The 15805-nt window shown below is 39.4% G+C and overlaps 3 protein-coding genes across 3 annotated transcripts; 2 read left to right on the top strand and 1 right to left on the bottom strand.

The window, feature by feature from the left end:
- The first annotated feature begins 48 nt into the window (after positions 1–48).
- tbccd1 (TBCC domain containing 1) lies at positions 49–6632 on the top strand. The gene is made up of 9 exons (XM_030124972.1): positions 49–403; positions 1937–2001; positions 2090–2356; positions 2592–2750; positions 2969–3085; positions 3687–3933; positions 4438–4624; positions 4709–5239; positions 5662–6632. Exons 1-9 carry the CDS (start codon positions 346–348, stop codon positions 5867–5869), a joined length of 1839 nt encoding a protein of 612 aa, XP_029980832.1. The 5' UTR covers positions 49–345; the 3' UTR covers positions 5870–6632.
- lcmt2 (leucine carboxyl methyltransferase 2) lies at positions 5556–15656 on the bottom strand. Its single transcript, XM_030124969.1, has 14 exons — positions 15437–15656; positions 14406–14530; positions 14135–14216; positions 13827–14007; positions 13556–13712; positions 13185–13374; positions 12937–13044; positions 12745–12832; positions 12428–12655; positions 12020–12265; positions 11771–11868; positions 11464–11651; positions 11232–11367; positions 5556–10465 (listed from the first exon to the last, which is right to left on the bottom strand). Exons 1-14 carry the CDS (start codon positions 15482–15484, stop codon positions 10271–10273), a joined length of 2070 nt encoding a protein of 689 aa, XP_029980829.1. The 5' UTR covers positions 15485–15656; the 3' UTR covers positions 5556–10270.
- crygs2 (crystallin, gamma S2) lies at positions 8280–10020 on the top strand. The gene is made up of 3 exons (XM_030124979.1): positions 8280–8331; positions 8611–8853; positions 9727–10020. The coding sequence occupies exons 1-3, from the start codon at positions 8323–8325 to the stop codon at positions 9997–9999; spliced, it is 525 nt and encodes a 174-aa protein (XP_029980839.1). The 5' UTR covers positions 8280–8322; the 3' UTR covers positions 10000–10020.
- Positions 15657–15805: the final 149 nt, after the last annotated feature.

The raw sequence follows: 15805 nt of genomic DNA on the forward strand, positions 1-15805 counted from the left end.
GCCTCTGGGCTCAAACCCCGCCCACTTTTAAAGAAACACCTCTGATTCTGCGTTTGACTATATTACTTAATAAACTTCGATATGCGCTTGTTTGTTACAAATTGTTGTAATAGTTGTAAAATAATTAAATCCAAGTAGATCTGGCTTTTTTTTTTTACCGTATAAAACAGACCACGGCGCTCTATTAAGCGCGCCCCCGAGAACTGCGCGCAACAGATGTCAGACCAGGGCAGAGAGGAGGGCGCCAAATAGGAAGAGCAGCAGACATGTACACAGACTTCGGGGACAGTACTTTAGCCATAACAACACCAACGAAATGACTCTTACCCGTCTCCACTTTCACTAATGAGTCTTCAGACCTTTTCACATCCACACGAACCGACGACGAGGACAATGTCGGGAGGTGAGTTGTTTCTTAAAGCTTTTCTTTGCTAGAATCGCTAGCTAACGTCAGCTATAATACCGATGGGCACATTAATTCAGTGAAGTCTAACAACGACTAACTCAGATTAGTTATCATACTCTTACTACAGTTAAGATAAGTCAGTTTAGGGCATTTCCTTGGCTTTCTATCAGGATTTTTTTTTGTTTTGCGTAAACTTGATAAGCTTTCTAAACTTAGTGTTGTGATAAGTCAGGTGTTGATGGCATGAGTAGCTTAGTTCCCAGTTGTCATGGGTGCATCATCTAGCTGTTAGCTTACTGTATCACAGTTGGGTCAGACAAAATGCAGATGCTTATCCATACAACATATATATTTCTGCATACGTGTATATATGTACATTACTGTGCAAAAGGCCTAGGTTTGCAGGTTTAGTAAAGTTATAATGACCTCACTAATGCATTTCTCAAGATACAATCTGGATTTATTAGCAGCATGTACAGCATTAAAACACAAGTTTGAAGGGAAAAACAGCCTCTATAAACCAAAGATTTAGTAGTGTGACCACTTAATGTTTTTAACTATTTAGTTCAGACAATATGAGATTTATTGTTTTAAGTTTTTGCTGTTTTTTGACAGGTTTCATTCAACATGTCAGATGTTTCTAACTGTGTTGCTTCATGTCATGGGGGCAGGGGCCACTAAATAGTGACTTTAACCTTTAGAACCCATTTAGTGTGGGTTTTGTTTGTTTTTTAAGGCTGTGCACATAATCCCTGTACTTTCTTGTATCTGAAGAAAAGACAATGAATAAAATATAAAGGCATGCTCAATTTAATTCTACAAAAAAACACAAACTGAGATGTGGCTTAAGACTTTGGCACAGTATTGTACATACTTAATTCTGTTTCGAAGTTGAATTGTGGACTATAAATTCACTCCCATCTCAATACCAAACTCAGAAGCATTATATGCATCTTATGCTGCTCCTACATCACCAACTATTCTGCAACTACCGTACACCTAATGCTGCAACATACACAGAGTCCATACCATATACTTTTATAATTTTAGATGTGTATAACTATTTCTTACATTTTCATAAAGTGTGTGTGTGTGTTTAATCCCTAGCACTGTTTTTCAGTTCTGTATGTCTAGTGAATTGACAAATAAACCTGACTTTAACTTTCAAGAGAGCTGCCCTTCTGTATCTATATGTAGTCTTACGATTAAGATTATGAAACAATATTTACGTTGTGTTGTGATTTAATGAAGTGATAAAAGCTTTGCTGTGTTAGATTGGAAAGAAACTTAGCACTTTTACTCAAGTATTGTACTTGTAAATTTTTTATTCTTGCACTTACATATTTAAACTTTAATACATTTACTCTATCAGATCTTCAGGCATTTTCGTTTTCAGTAGAATCTTCCACTTGTGCTGGGGTATTTTCATGGTGTTGTACTAATACTTTTAAGTACCTTTTATGGTGTTGCTGTTTCTAACTTTGAACTCATATTTTGTCTAATTTGTAGATCCTCTTATTTTCTTTACAGAGACGGAGGCAGATAGTGTCTGCATATGGCCACGCATGGAACCTTTTATGCTGGGTGCCCTACAGGTGAATATATGTAGTACTTTTTCTCTAAATTCTTCATAGACATGTTCTCCAAATTTTCTGAATTAATTCAAGTATAATGGAACCACAGGTGGCACCGTCTTCCAAGCTCAGCCTGCACTATCTTCGTAAGATGGCGGTATATGTAAGAACACGGGATGGCTGCTTTCCTATTTTGAGCTGGCAAATGTGGAGGCATATTGCCTGTGGAAAGCTACAGCTTGCTGAAGACCTTGCATGGCTCTACTTTGAAACCTTTGACCTTCTTATTGGCCACACACCCGAGGAGAGATTGGAGTGGGCAGAGTGTTTTTCCCAGTGCTCCACCAAAAGTGAGCTGGACCAACAAAGGAACAAGGTGAAAATGACAGGGGTGGAGTGAAATTCAGTAGCCTGTGAGGTATTCAGTTTACCCATGAATGTAACACTATCATTGTCACTTAGATTTTAGCTTTGTCTGCCTCTTTTGAGGTTGTGCTATATATTTCATGATGCTTGTTTGCAGATTCTGGACTCTGATAAATACAAAGACAGGGTGAGGATGCTGTTGTCCTGCTTTTAAATATGATTTCTGTTTTCTATTTAAACACTAGTTATCTGTGGACACGCTGCAGTTCATCCTCTTCCTCTACATCCAACAACTGAACCGTGTGTCTCTGCGTAACTCTTTGATTGGTGAAGAGTGGCCTAGTCATCGCACTCGCTCCCCCTCTCCATCAGAACGGGAAACTAAGACCAGCTCCCAGAATAAGGTCACCTCCGTTACATATTGGAGAACCATGTTACTGTGAAAGAGAAAAGACTGGTGGCAGACTGATAATATTATTAATACATCAGCAGTTATTTATACATATTAATACAACATTCTTACAGAATCTGCACCATGCAGATTGTGAAAATTGATTTGTATTTTGTAATCTCTGTCTCATAGTTAATTTTTGTTCTACTGTTTGTTTCTTGTTTGTTGCAGAACTGGGATGATCAGGCCCACCTTTCATTTGTGCATAGCCATTTAGCTGAAATTCTGGAACTGCTGGTAGAGCCAGGCCAGCTGTCACACTCTGGACAGGCCCTTCGAGACTGTCAGGTCTGTGGAATGGCAACACTCCTACATTAACTGACAACATGTTTACTTTGAATTTAACTTTAGAAATTATTTACATATTTTAAACAGGCTATAGTTTTGGTTCACAAATGAACTACAGTGAAAGGAACTTCTAAAAAATATTCAAACTAGAACAGCGCTCAAAGAGTGCAGACCTTTGCCTCTTCTCCAGGACCCACAAACAAGAGGGAGAATCAAAAACAAAACACAAACAAACCATTCATGATGTCTTCTTTTTTTTTGTCTGTGAGTGCTAGTTGATAGTGTCACTGGCTGCTGCCATGGTGACTAACCACAATTTGTCAGATGGTGGTTATTTTATTTTATTTTTTATTGAGACAGGGGATCCCCAGTTGTAAAGAAAATGTAAAACATTTTCAGCTTTGACCTCTTTTTAGGGATTTGTTCTTCTCCCTTGCCATACCCTTTCAGTATATGAAAATTGGGCATTTTTGCATAATCCTGCAAACAGACTGACAGACGGAGAGCCACACAGATAAACAGGGATGATTACACAACACACTTGGCCAGAGGTAAAATGTTCTGAGGCTTTATTGCTCATTTTACTGTTGTGTTTTGTCAGATATCTGTGGAAGCTGTCCGGAGTCTAGGCCTGCTCTTGGAAGGCTCCGTTTGCCACAGAGCCGTTCAACCTGTTCACAAACTGCTGACCAAAAGTTCACTTCAGACACAAGCTGGTTACTCCACACTCACCCGCTCCTTCCCTCTGCACAAGCTTCTGTCTTGTCTCCAAAGCAACCTCACACTGAACCCTTTTGGAATAACTGCATGTCTTCGGGCTGGCAAGAAACTAGCCTGGGCCCAACAAGGTATCTACAATTGTTTGGAGTGAGGTTTCTTTTTTTTTCCCTTTTTATCCAGTCTGTTGAGTAATAGAGACAACAAAGCATAAGTTAGTGACAGATTAAACATTTTTTTACACCTCTGATGTAGTAGTTAGTCAAATTCATGTCAAAAATAGACCTGGACAGAGCAGGATCAGGTTCAGTTAACATAATAATGTCGGATGCATTATGATCTTCAAACAAAATACACTGTCATGTAGGGGATGGAAAATTGTTGGGAAATATTTAATGGATTTTTATTTATTTTTTCCCTACATTACATGAAATATGAATTTATTAAAACAATGTTGATGGGATACACTCAGGGCAGGTCAGAAATGGGTATGATTTTAGATACATTCATGGCTTCATACATGTAAGGGTCTGCAGCAAAAGGAAAGTAGACTTGGTTGTCAAAACATGTTATAATCCTGTGTTTGAAATGCTCTGTTTCAGGCTTTTACACCGGTTTCTTTTTCTTTGTTCTAGTGGAAGGGGCAATGAAACGAGCTAAAATTGCACGGAATACTCACACAGCTCCACCTGGAAGTAAGATGGTGTTAATGTCCCAGGTCTTCAAACAGACTCTCGCTAAAACCTCAGAAAGATTGATGGGTACCAACATCAAAATACACAGATGCTCTGATGCCTTCATATACCTACTCTCACCTCTCAGGTAAGGACATGTTCCATTTCTTTGTGCTTTGTTATATATATTTTGGAACTAACTTCATCTGTCACCTTTGGTGTTGTCTTTCAGATCAGTCAGTGTGGACAAATGCCGGGACAGTACCGTGGTTCTGGGTCCTGTTGAGACGAGCGTCCACATCCACAGCTGTCACAATGTGCGAGTGGTGTGTGTTGCAGGCAGGGTAGCCATCGGAGGCTCGTCCCATTGCACTGTCCATGCCTTGACGCCAACACAACCTTTGCTTCTTCCTGGAAACACAAACATTACCCTTGGACCTTATCATACTTACTATCCCACCCTTGAGGATCATATGGCCAGTGTGGGTCTGGCTGTAGTCCCCAACGCCTGGGATTGTCCTTTGCTTTTGGGGACGGAGGGCCTCATGAACACATCACACAATACAACATCCAACCCAGACTCTGCCTTCTACCGACTGCTGCCTCCAGCTGAGTTTCACACACTCGTCGTGCCTTTCCAGATGGAGGGGGACACTTGTGAGATTCCAGGGGGATTGCCACCTCCATACCAGGCAGCAGTTGATGAAAAGCAGAAGAGGATACACAACTGGCAGAAAACTGTGATGGAAGCCCGATTAAACAAGTGAGTGACAAACCAGGTTTACTTCACACCCCAAAATTGTCTGTCAAACTCTTGACAACTTTAGTTCATGGCATATTTATATCCTATTCAGTGTGCTGTTTTTATCAGTGGAAAGGCATAATGGAAAAGTCATTTTATAAATCAATAAGAATGTGAGTTGGCCATTCACGGGTGAGGTATTATGGGATTCATTTGTGACCTTGGTGTCAGGATACTTGTACATTGTACCTGACCTTGACAGTACATGGAAAATGGCAGGGGATGATACAGAGCAGTGACAAGCCTGTTAGACTCTAATTAACACTTTTTCCTTTCATTTGTCACCTGTTTGTAACTTAAATGTTTTCTGTACTACAGTGCTTTAACACTACAAGATCCAGCCTTTCCCTGGTGACTCATTTCTTATTATGTTTTCTCTTCAGGGAACAGAGGCGTCAGTTCCAGCAGCTTGTGGAAATTAAGTTTCATGAGTGGCTCTTGGAAACGGGTCACAGGCAAGAACTTGACAGTCTCATCCCACCTACCATTGCTACTTTAAAGGCCTCTGATACAACAGACACACCCCAAGACAACGATACCAAACACATTAAAAATGGAAGGGCAGTGGGACAGTCAACTGTGGCTTGTTGAATTGTTGATATTCTCCTGTTAACAGCTTACACAGCAGGATTTGTGTTCCTATAATAAAAAATAGCCTAACAGTCAGCAGACCCAATTGGTACTTGCATAAATATTTGTTCATGGTTACTCATGTCTACTTCATACAAGTTTGGAACCATTAAGGTTTGCTATCAGCCTCTGCTGTCTTGCAGCTCCCTCTGAAAAGGCAGCTACAACTAAAACATGTGAAAGCAAAGTAGGGAGTAGACTGGCATGTTGCAGAGCAACATCGCAGGCAGTGGTGGTGCAGACTGTAAAAACAAATGGGTGTAGTATCTTTGAAGACATTGTGAACAAACTAAAACTTTCTATTAGTTACAGGAGGTAAAAATTTGGTCCATCTCAGGAGAAGGATCAATATGATGACCGTCACTGGCACTGAAATAAAAGATATCAGATGTAAAAAAAATAAAATAAGTTGTCTTTCTCGGGCAAAATGTTTTTAAAACAATATCTTTAAGGGACTTACTAGAGGCTGTGGCTAAATATATACACCCCCGGAGAATCTGTGCTCATTAAAAATATTTCTAATAAGAGGATATGACACATGAATTTGATGAATGAATGGATGTAGATTTTTTACTTAGGGGTATGTAAGACAAGGTAGTGCACTGTAGTTCAGGTCTTAGGAATGTAGTGTATGTTACATCATAGTAAATGTAAAAAAAAAAAACAACAATCAGGTTTTCCATCAGAGAAAATAATTTATATTTTTGTAGGTACAAGTGATGCACCTTCCAAAGCTGACTTATTTTAAACTTGTAGCATGTCAGCTGTCAGTAACAGCTAATAACTATAGTTACACTGCTCTCAGTGGGCTGGTTTTTCTGAAACGTACAGCACTTCATCCTAATGGCTGCATCAACAGCAGTGTGGCCAAAAGTACAACATTCTCAGAAGTGCTTAAGGAGTTTTTCCCTTTGATTTAATGTGCACTTATTATTTAAGGTGTGAAATGTTCAACTGAGACAAAATTGAATCTTTTTGGTCAGTTTGCAGACTTGTCGCCAAGTAAGTGATGTTTAATGTAGTTTTGTTTGTTTTTCTATTAATTAAACAGTTGTGATATTTTTTTTTCCTTTACAGTAATACTCACCTCCTTAACCACTGATGCATTTAATACTAAAAAAAAGTACACTGGAGCATTAACTCCCTGCTTCCACACTTTCCATTCATTACAGAATGCTTAAAGTTGAAGTTTCACAGTACACTATGCACTTCACACAGTACAACTGCTGCAGTATTTTTCTGTTGCAGCATTTAAGTTGTAGAAAAATGGGCTTGTTTGAAATACATTCTGGTAAAATATTACAATAAACAATATACTACTGTAAGGTTTTTAATGTAAATGTTACTTTCATGTCTCTTCCACTGAAGTTGTATGGGATTAAACTAAAATGCCTCACTGATGCTGAACATTCTACGCAGTTACTACACAAAGATCACAAAAAATAAATAAAGGTTTTGACTAAAACTGAAGGTCCCATTTGGCTCTTTTTTTCATGTTTTGATTCTGTCTTTGCCTCTGGACACAGCATTGAGTCTTGAATCTACAATACAGGGAATTATCTCTAAGCAAAAGTGATGAGTAGTAAGGACATGAATTCCGGTTGAATCATCAGTGCTAACTGTAATGTCTTATGCAACACTGGCCGTTAAAGAATTAGAAGAAGTGTTGCAAGTGTAATGTCCACTACACTATGTCTTGCACTGGCATGCTTAATGCACTCCATTCTATTCTAAAGTTAATAACTTTGCTGTAAAACACTTTAAATATGGCAAAAAAAAAAAAGACACTTCACACGAGCAGATTTAAGATCCTAGAACTTCATATATGTTAGTAATGATGCATTTCAATATACTGTGTCTATATGGCTGCTACCTGGGCCAGGTCTGTCTTACAAATATTCCATGTGACTTCCTAGTTAAATTCTTAAAATAAAAATACAATTAACCAAGTAAGATTTTCTGTTTAAGTGGTTTAAACAATAGTTTCATCACTATCACTGCTGTAACTGCAAACCATAAGGCAGAAATAAGTCATGAGTTGGCAGACCCTAACCAGGTGGGGACAAAGTGGTGGAGCTGGCATGTGTAACATGGTGCGAGACTGAAAGCGGGGGATGAGCGCTATGTCCAGCCAGTACAGATGTGGGGTCAGTGGACGTTTCCCATGCCAAGCCATTATGCCGTAATCCTTTCTCGCTTTTCTGGAAAAACTGAATAGCACTAGAATCACTGACTCAATTTTTGGATCTCATTTTCATGACAAAGCGATTGTTCCCCTTTTGCCTACACTGTTACTGTTTATAAATGTGGGACAGCATGAATATAAAAGGGACTGAAGAGGGGCCTGTGCAACATTGAGACCTCAGGGGATCCACCACTTACCATCAACTAGGCTATCCCACATTATATACAAGATGGGCAGGGTGAGTGATACAAACTAGGACTGACTTTGACACTTAATGTTGGCAGCCTCAGGTAACACTACAGAAAGGTTTCATGTACATTTCAATGAGTTTTGGTGTGTAAGATTTTGGCTGCCTTGGCCATTTGTCTGCAATGATGTGTTGAAGGTTTAATACGATGGACAGTAAAACTCCAACAACAACTGGAGCCCAATTTCAGAATATGCCAGGAAAACATTGTAAGATAAACTGCCTGATTGTTTAAGGAGATATTTAAAACTAGTGTGTGATGTTCACCAGATTGTCTTCTATGAGGACAAGAACTTCCAGGGACGTCGCTATGAGTGCGACAGTGACTGCTCAGATTTCCACACCTACCTAAGCCGCTGCAACTCTATCCGGGTGGAGAGTGGAGCTTGGGTGGTGTATGAGAGACCCAACTACATGGGCTACCAGTATGTACTGACGAGGGGGGAGTATTCGGACTATCAGCGGTGGATGGGCCTCAATGACCGCATCAGCTCCTGCAAGATCATCCACTTTGTAAGTTAAGCATCTCATGATTAGATCTAATCTGCAACAGCTGAGATCTCTCTGGCAGCTTTAACTCTCTTACTCATTATGCTGAATGATGTGTCATGTGTTTTGATTTTCAGATTAACCACTACCTCTGAAATGTTTACAGTCTTTATAAGTCATAAAGTTGAGGATCATTTCTGAGTGTATAGGAGAGTCAAACCAGTAGATGGGGAAATATGGAAATGTTATGGTGTTGATGCTCCCATTTGCTAGCTAGGCTTTGTCACTGGTGACCAGTTCCTAGATCAATCTATTTGCCTGAACTGGTTTTGATCGAGCTAACAGTCAGCTGACCTATAGCCTCAGGACGGCTTCATGGTCAACACATTCATACAAAAATCAATCTAGCAAGTCATAGTGGCATGCACCCAGTTTTGTTCTATTTGTACATACTTTGAATAGTAAGCAGACTGCAAACAATGGGAGCTGTTGTTTGATGATAGACGGATATCTAAATGATGTTGTAGATCATGCCACTGGAAAAAGAGAAAAATCTGCACACAAATGTAGCTCCAGTGTTTGACTTCAGAGAAGTCTTGAGAGAAGTCTGAAGAAGAACTTTAACACAGGAGCTACACTGGTCTGCAGATTATTTCATCTACTTTTGTTACACTATTATCCTGCACCCCGGAAGATTATTCACCACCCATGGATGTGCATGTCTTGCTACTTGGCCATCATTTGTACAAAGGTTACATCATGATATGTGGATTGTGAAAGCAGAGTCATTGTATAAAAAATATTTATAACTGAATACAAATGTGATCTCCTAATGCATCCCCTAACCTTATTCTCTTACTCATATGTCTCCTTATTTTTAACAACCCTGTCTTCTAGACCAGTGGGACCCAATACAAAATGCAGCTGTATGAGAAGGCAGACTTTGGTGGACAGGTGTTCGAGGCCACAGAGGATTGTCCCTCACTTCTAGAGAAAGTTCGCTGGAGGGAGGTCAACTCATGTAAAGTCTTTGATGGTTGGTGGGTGTTCTATGAGCACCCTGATTACCATGGACGCCAGTACTTCCTAGAGAAGGGAGAATACCGAAAGCCTGGCGACTGGGGTGCTATCAGTCCCGCAATCCAGTCCTTTAGACGCTTCACTGAGTGATTGAACCTCCATCCAGATGAATAAAAAAGAAGATCCTCAGTGATCTATGACAGAACATCACGAGTCTATATTTAATAACAAATTTCACCAAATGCTTTGTTTGAACTGAGGTCTCACAAATAAAAACCTGTCTAGTAAGCAAACATTTCTTGGTGTCAATATGTTTAGAACTTCTGAATCTTTTGTGCATATCTGGTCATCCATATACAGGAATCAACAACAGCATTTGTCTCAGCTGGTAATAATGTAAAATGTCTCAAACACGTCAGGTTTAGTTCATCCTCTGTGATGTCTGCTGATTCAAATCCAGAGCAGGTTTCAGATCCACAATGACAGGCTGAGGGTTGAAGTGAGTGCCAAAAGAGAAACAGTTTCCTCCCCCACCAATCAGGAGCACCTCAGCTTCTTCTGGGTCCAGAAGCTCAGAGCAGAATGAGTGGAGCATCAGAGGCCAAGGCACAGACGTCTAGTGAGGACAAGACACATATTAATTTACAAGTTTCCTTGTGGTTCTACCATGACTTCTTGACCAGTCAAAATGCAGTGCTAAGAAATAACTTTTTATGCAAGACTTTATGGCATCATGGAGTAAAAAACCCTATGCATCAACTTTAAGACATGCAAACCGCCTATAAAATATGTACTCTGAGTTTGTTAATCCACAATTTTTTTTTTGTAAACACGACGTCAAATTGAATCATTTACTGAGTATATAAAATTTTGGTTTCAAAATTGTGAAAAAGTAAAGCTCTCTTCTCTGAAATGCTAAGGAGCATGTCTGCTTAACGTGCACGATCATGTCATATGCCAAATACTACAATGACCTGAAATGGAGCTTTATTAGCATTCACCAGAGATACACATTTGAGTCACCAGAGCCAGAATCGCATTTGGACTTGCACACTGAGGTTCCCTAAAATCAACTTTGTTTCTTCATTCTACAACAAAGTAGTTATTTTTCCCCATTTATCCAAGTTTGCAGTATATATTGCTGACTAGCTAGAGTTAGCAGAGGGATCATACTCCGCATGTCTCGTATGCATCATTAAGCCACAATTTCTGGTCCAAAATTCCTGAACAGAAAAATGCGTACAGTCTACAATTCAGTACTACATAATTCATATGCATCTCATATATAATGTGTTTTTAAACAAATGACTGAATTTCTTTTACATGGACTTCAAATCGTTTCTATGAAGCTGTGTGCTACTTTATAGTAAATATTTACTGACCGTGTCCAGAGTGAACTCCATACTGCTGCATGTGGCGAGGTTGATCACCACAACACCAGGTACACCATCTGGATGCAGCCACACTCCCCCAAACACAATCAGCTTTTCACCAATCACATGGGCAGAATGGGAGTATCTATAATAGAGCACATTCTATCAAGTCTCACTGCTTTCGTGTGCGGTAAGTAAAGAACTAAAAACTGAGTGTGAGTGGATCTGAGTAACAACAAACCTGGGAACAGGAGGAGGATGCACCTCTATTCTTTCCCAACAGAAGCCACTCTCAGTTGGTCTCAACACTACTGTGTCCCCCAGTGGCACCCCTCTTCTGTCCAAACCTCCAAACATCACCACTCCTCCCTGGTATGAGCACGCTGAGTGGGAAAGACGGGCCTCTGGTGCTGCACCCTCTACTGGGACCTGTAAATAATGCATCCAGACAGTGTGTTTACAAGAGGGAAGAGGCCAGATATCATAAGACTTAAGTGCTATCAGTGTGTGTGATTCTATTTATAGAAACGTGAAGCAGTTCAGCAAACCTCGGTCCAATGATTTTGATCTAGAGACAGGAATGCACCATCACCAAGGACTCTCTCTGATTCATTCTTTCCACCAAAAACAAATAGAAAGTCTTTGTCTGTTGAAAAAAATACAAGAGCTTTAGTGCATCATCAGTTGAAAATTAAGTAAGAAAGGATTGATGGACGCATGTTTCTCTACTTGATTATAGTTGCTTTTTCGGTTTACTATTCTGCAAGATTACTCAGAGACTTTGTATTTCATCTCACCTTTGTGACTGACCACAGTAGCACTGTGCCTCCATCTTGGTGGGGGTGAATCACCTGTACAGACGACCTGCTCCATACAGAGTTTTACTATGTCTGAGCCCTCTGAGTCAAGATGAGTATGTGTACTGCAGGGGTCAAGGGTCACTTTGAAAAGGCTTTTGACTGGGTTAAGGGGAGAGGAACGGCCTCCAAATACCATGACACCTCCTCCTGGAAGTGAAGTTCCAGTGTGGTATAACCGGACACCTGTAAGACAGCATCTTATCAACCCATTGTTATCAAGAAAAACTTTGGTTGATATAGTGTCTTTTTTAAATCTAAGATTAAATAACCAAAAAAAAGCGTAATCTCTCTGTGCAAGGATTAAAAGAAAAGCTTCTATTGAAAGAAAACACAAAGCAAGCTCACCCAGATCTCCAGAGGGTTCCACGCAGACAGATTTCCAACCGTTATGGCTCCTATGGAGGACACTAGTTAGGGCCCCCCTGCCTCCTTTGCTGGAGCCTCCTGTTAGAAGGACATGGTCTGGGCTCATAAGGGTGGAAGCCATCCCCAGCCCCTCCATACTCAGTGGTATGGTCCGCACACTCAAGGCTACAGGACCTAATGATGGGCTGATGGATGGCAATGGAGATACTGAGAACAAAATCATAATTATGTCAAAACCTCATTTAGAAAACACTTAAATATGATTTTATATTTAAAAATGTAATACCAAGTCCTACCTGCAGGATATGAGAGTAAGGCTTGTGCTGTTAAAGAACCTCGGGATGCAGAGAGTATGAAGTAATGAGAACATTTCTGGTGCCACTCCTGTAAGTTGACAAACACAAAGACATAGAGTAATAGTATTGCAATTGATTTGCATTATTTCTCTGACACAAATTAGACGATAAAGGTTCAGTTGAAAATCTGACCTCATATTCATCAAATGGCTCCAGACTCTCCACTCTGCTCCTCTCTTCTTCAGGGACCAGCCCCAGGTAGAAATCATTCATATCCAGACAGACACACTGCTCCCAGCCCTGAAGATATAACACAAGTTCAGGAGTCTGCCTGACTAAGCACAGACCTACATCTATAAAAATGTAAATCTCATGTAATCTCCACCAAATGTACTGAATCTACAATACACACAAACATACAGTATTGTGAAAATACTGGCCTTATCTAGGAACCTTTGTCTCTGTGCAGCAGTATCTGGGTATTGTTGAAGGGCGTGCAGCGTTGAATTCAGTTTCTTAAAATGATCTTGCATGACACGACCAAAAGGATCACTGGGATGGATTTGTTCGTACATTAAAAAGAGCGACTGAGGTAGGAACTTTGCTGCCCAACTAATGACAGCATCTGACCTGGAAGACACACAATGTTAAATAGCTGTGAACCAACATTCCACTTCAGTTTAATCATGAAAACAATTGTAATGAAAATCTTGGAAGATATAGTAACATTGTAGTTAATGACTTAGATTAAAAATTGAAAATACATGATTATAGAGTGCTATTTTAGATTTGATGCGACTACAGTCCTTACCATTGAGTTTCCATGTAGGTAAGAACCACTTCTGAAAGAATTAGTGTAGGGGAAGTATGGTCCAGCCCTGCTGCACCAAGAGCTTTTTCCACCTGGGGCTCCTCTCTAACATCCACACCTAATAGTTGGTACTGGGAACTCGATATATTCACAGGGCCTGTAGACATACAAGCAGAGATGTGCTTCTTATCGCTACATAGCATATGTAACAAATGTGGAGATTTCTTTGGATCTCATTGAAAATGTGTCTTTTGTATGGAAAAAAACCAACCTGTAGGAGCGGGTAAATTGGAGTCTAACATTTTCCTCAGCGTGACATTGGAAGTAATCAAAGCAGCCTTGCGCCGAGTAACATCTGAGAAGTCCACCTCAAACACTACAGCCCTGTTGAGGGCCCCATCTGCATGTAGCTTAAAATATAAAGAGTCAAATCCTGCACCAAGTGACAAAATCTAGATTTTGGAGAAAGAGAACGACAGAGAAAGCCAAATAAAGATAGGATATAATGAATGAAATATGCAGCCTCTTGGAATCAAACAAAAGCTTAAACAGTGTTGAAAAATATGTGTGTTAATTTACTTGTCTCTTGGGGCAGTCTTTAGTTATCTGCAGAAACCTCTTCACACAGTGGTCCACAGCTCTGCAGCGCACATAGTAGCCCCTGAGACAGAAGTAGATTAATTCATCAGGTCACAAAAGAATTACTTAGCAACAATTGAGATACTCAAGCAAATGATAACTTCCCTCTTATGAAATGTGAGCTTTGTTGCTTTTCTCTGTTCTGCATAATTGCAGACTCAATTTAAACTTATCAGTTCACTGATTTCTATATACAACTGTCTCAACTAACCTGTTTATGAGTGGGGCTCTCCTTGCTACTTTGCATACAAAGTGCTGGAGGTAAACATCCTCAAAGTAGCCTTGTGCTGCAGCAGACACCTTGCTCACCACACTGCTGTCATTGGTTCCTTGTACCTGGATCAGAGAACAAAAAAAAAAAACAACAAAAAACAAAAAACAGCCATCAAAACTGTTATGATTATGCAATAGTGTCAGTCAGACATGGTGGAAGAAAATACTCAACTGCAAGTAATAAAAAAAAATCTATTCAAACTGACTTGCCTGAAAGTTAATCATCAAACTAAAACCACCCCTGTCAGAGTTTTACTAATATATATTATGTATAGAGTATATAGCATTTAGCTATATAAACACAGAGTTTACATTAATGTATTGACATGTATATCACATTTAACATTTGCTTTATATGTTTTCACTGTTGGCTCATTTAATCTACCGCGATGCATCATATTCTATCAGTTCCTCTTATCCAGTCCTATGAGAACCATGTATCTGTAAAAAGTTTACTTTTCACATGGTCACAAACCCTGTTTTCAGCTTTGTGATACCGACTCATTCCATCTCAGTCAAGAAGATTTCAGTGTGTATATTTTGCTTAAGAAGCAGAATTTTCTACATCTACAAAACAAATCTTCATCTTTCCAATTATCAAAAACAAATCAACACATTTGGAGAGACATGGTTTTCACTACCCTGGAAGTGCATGCAAATTATAATCTAAAAAGAAAAATTGTCAGACAACCGTATTGGAGTAAAAAGTATAACATCTAGAGATATATAATTAGAGTATAGTATAAAGTTGCATGAAACTGATTTAGTAGTAACAGCCTACCTCAAGCTAAGATTGCTTACACATTCCACAGCTGTCACTAAGTAGTTACATTATCACAAAGTGTGTTTTAAGTATCACACTGAAGCCCATAAAATGAGCAGTACTTGGGTAAGTGTATTTATTTTATTCATTTTTTTGGTGTAAATGTCTTCTTTGGATCACCACCAGGGAAAAAAACTTAACCTTACCGCTGTGTCTCTTCCTTGCTTTTGCTTCTTTTTGTTTGTCGATGGCATAATGTCAACAATATGACACACCTAAGCACACACGTCCATCTGTATAGTAGTACATCTAGACTAAGTATTTGAGCGCTGTGGAAAAGTATTTAATGTTATGAATATATTTTTTTTTGATAACAGGCAGCGTCGCAGTACCATGAATTCACTTATCAGTATTCAAACAATCCTTCGCGTGGTAAAAAGGTTCCGGGTATATGTACGTCATTTAGATATTGCGCCACCTGTGGGCCGGAGGACAAAAAAATAAATAAATAAAAATAATAAATAAATAAATAAATAAATAAATAAATAAATAAATAAATAAATAAAATCACAGTT

The sequence above is a fragment of the Sphaeramia orbicularis genome, chromosome 21 (genome assembly GCF_902148855.1).
Source record: "Sphaeramia orbicularis chromosome 21, fSphaOr1.1, whole genome shotgun sequence".
In the NCBI taxonomy this organism is placed as follows: Eukaryota; Metazoa; Chordata; class Actinopteri; order Kurtiformes; family Apogonidae; genus Sphaeramia; species Sphaeramia orbicularis.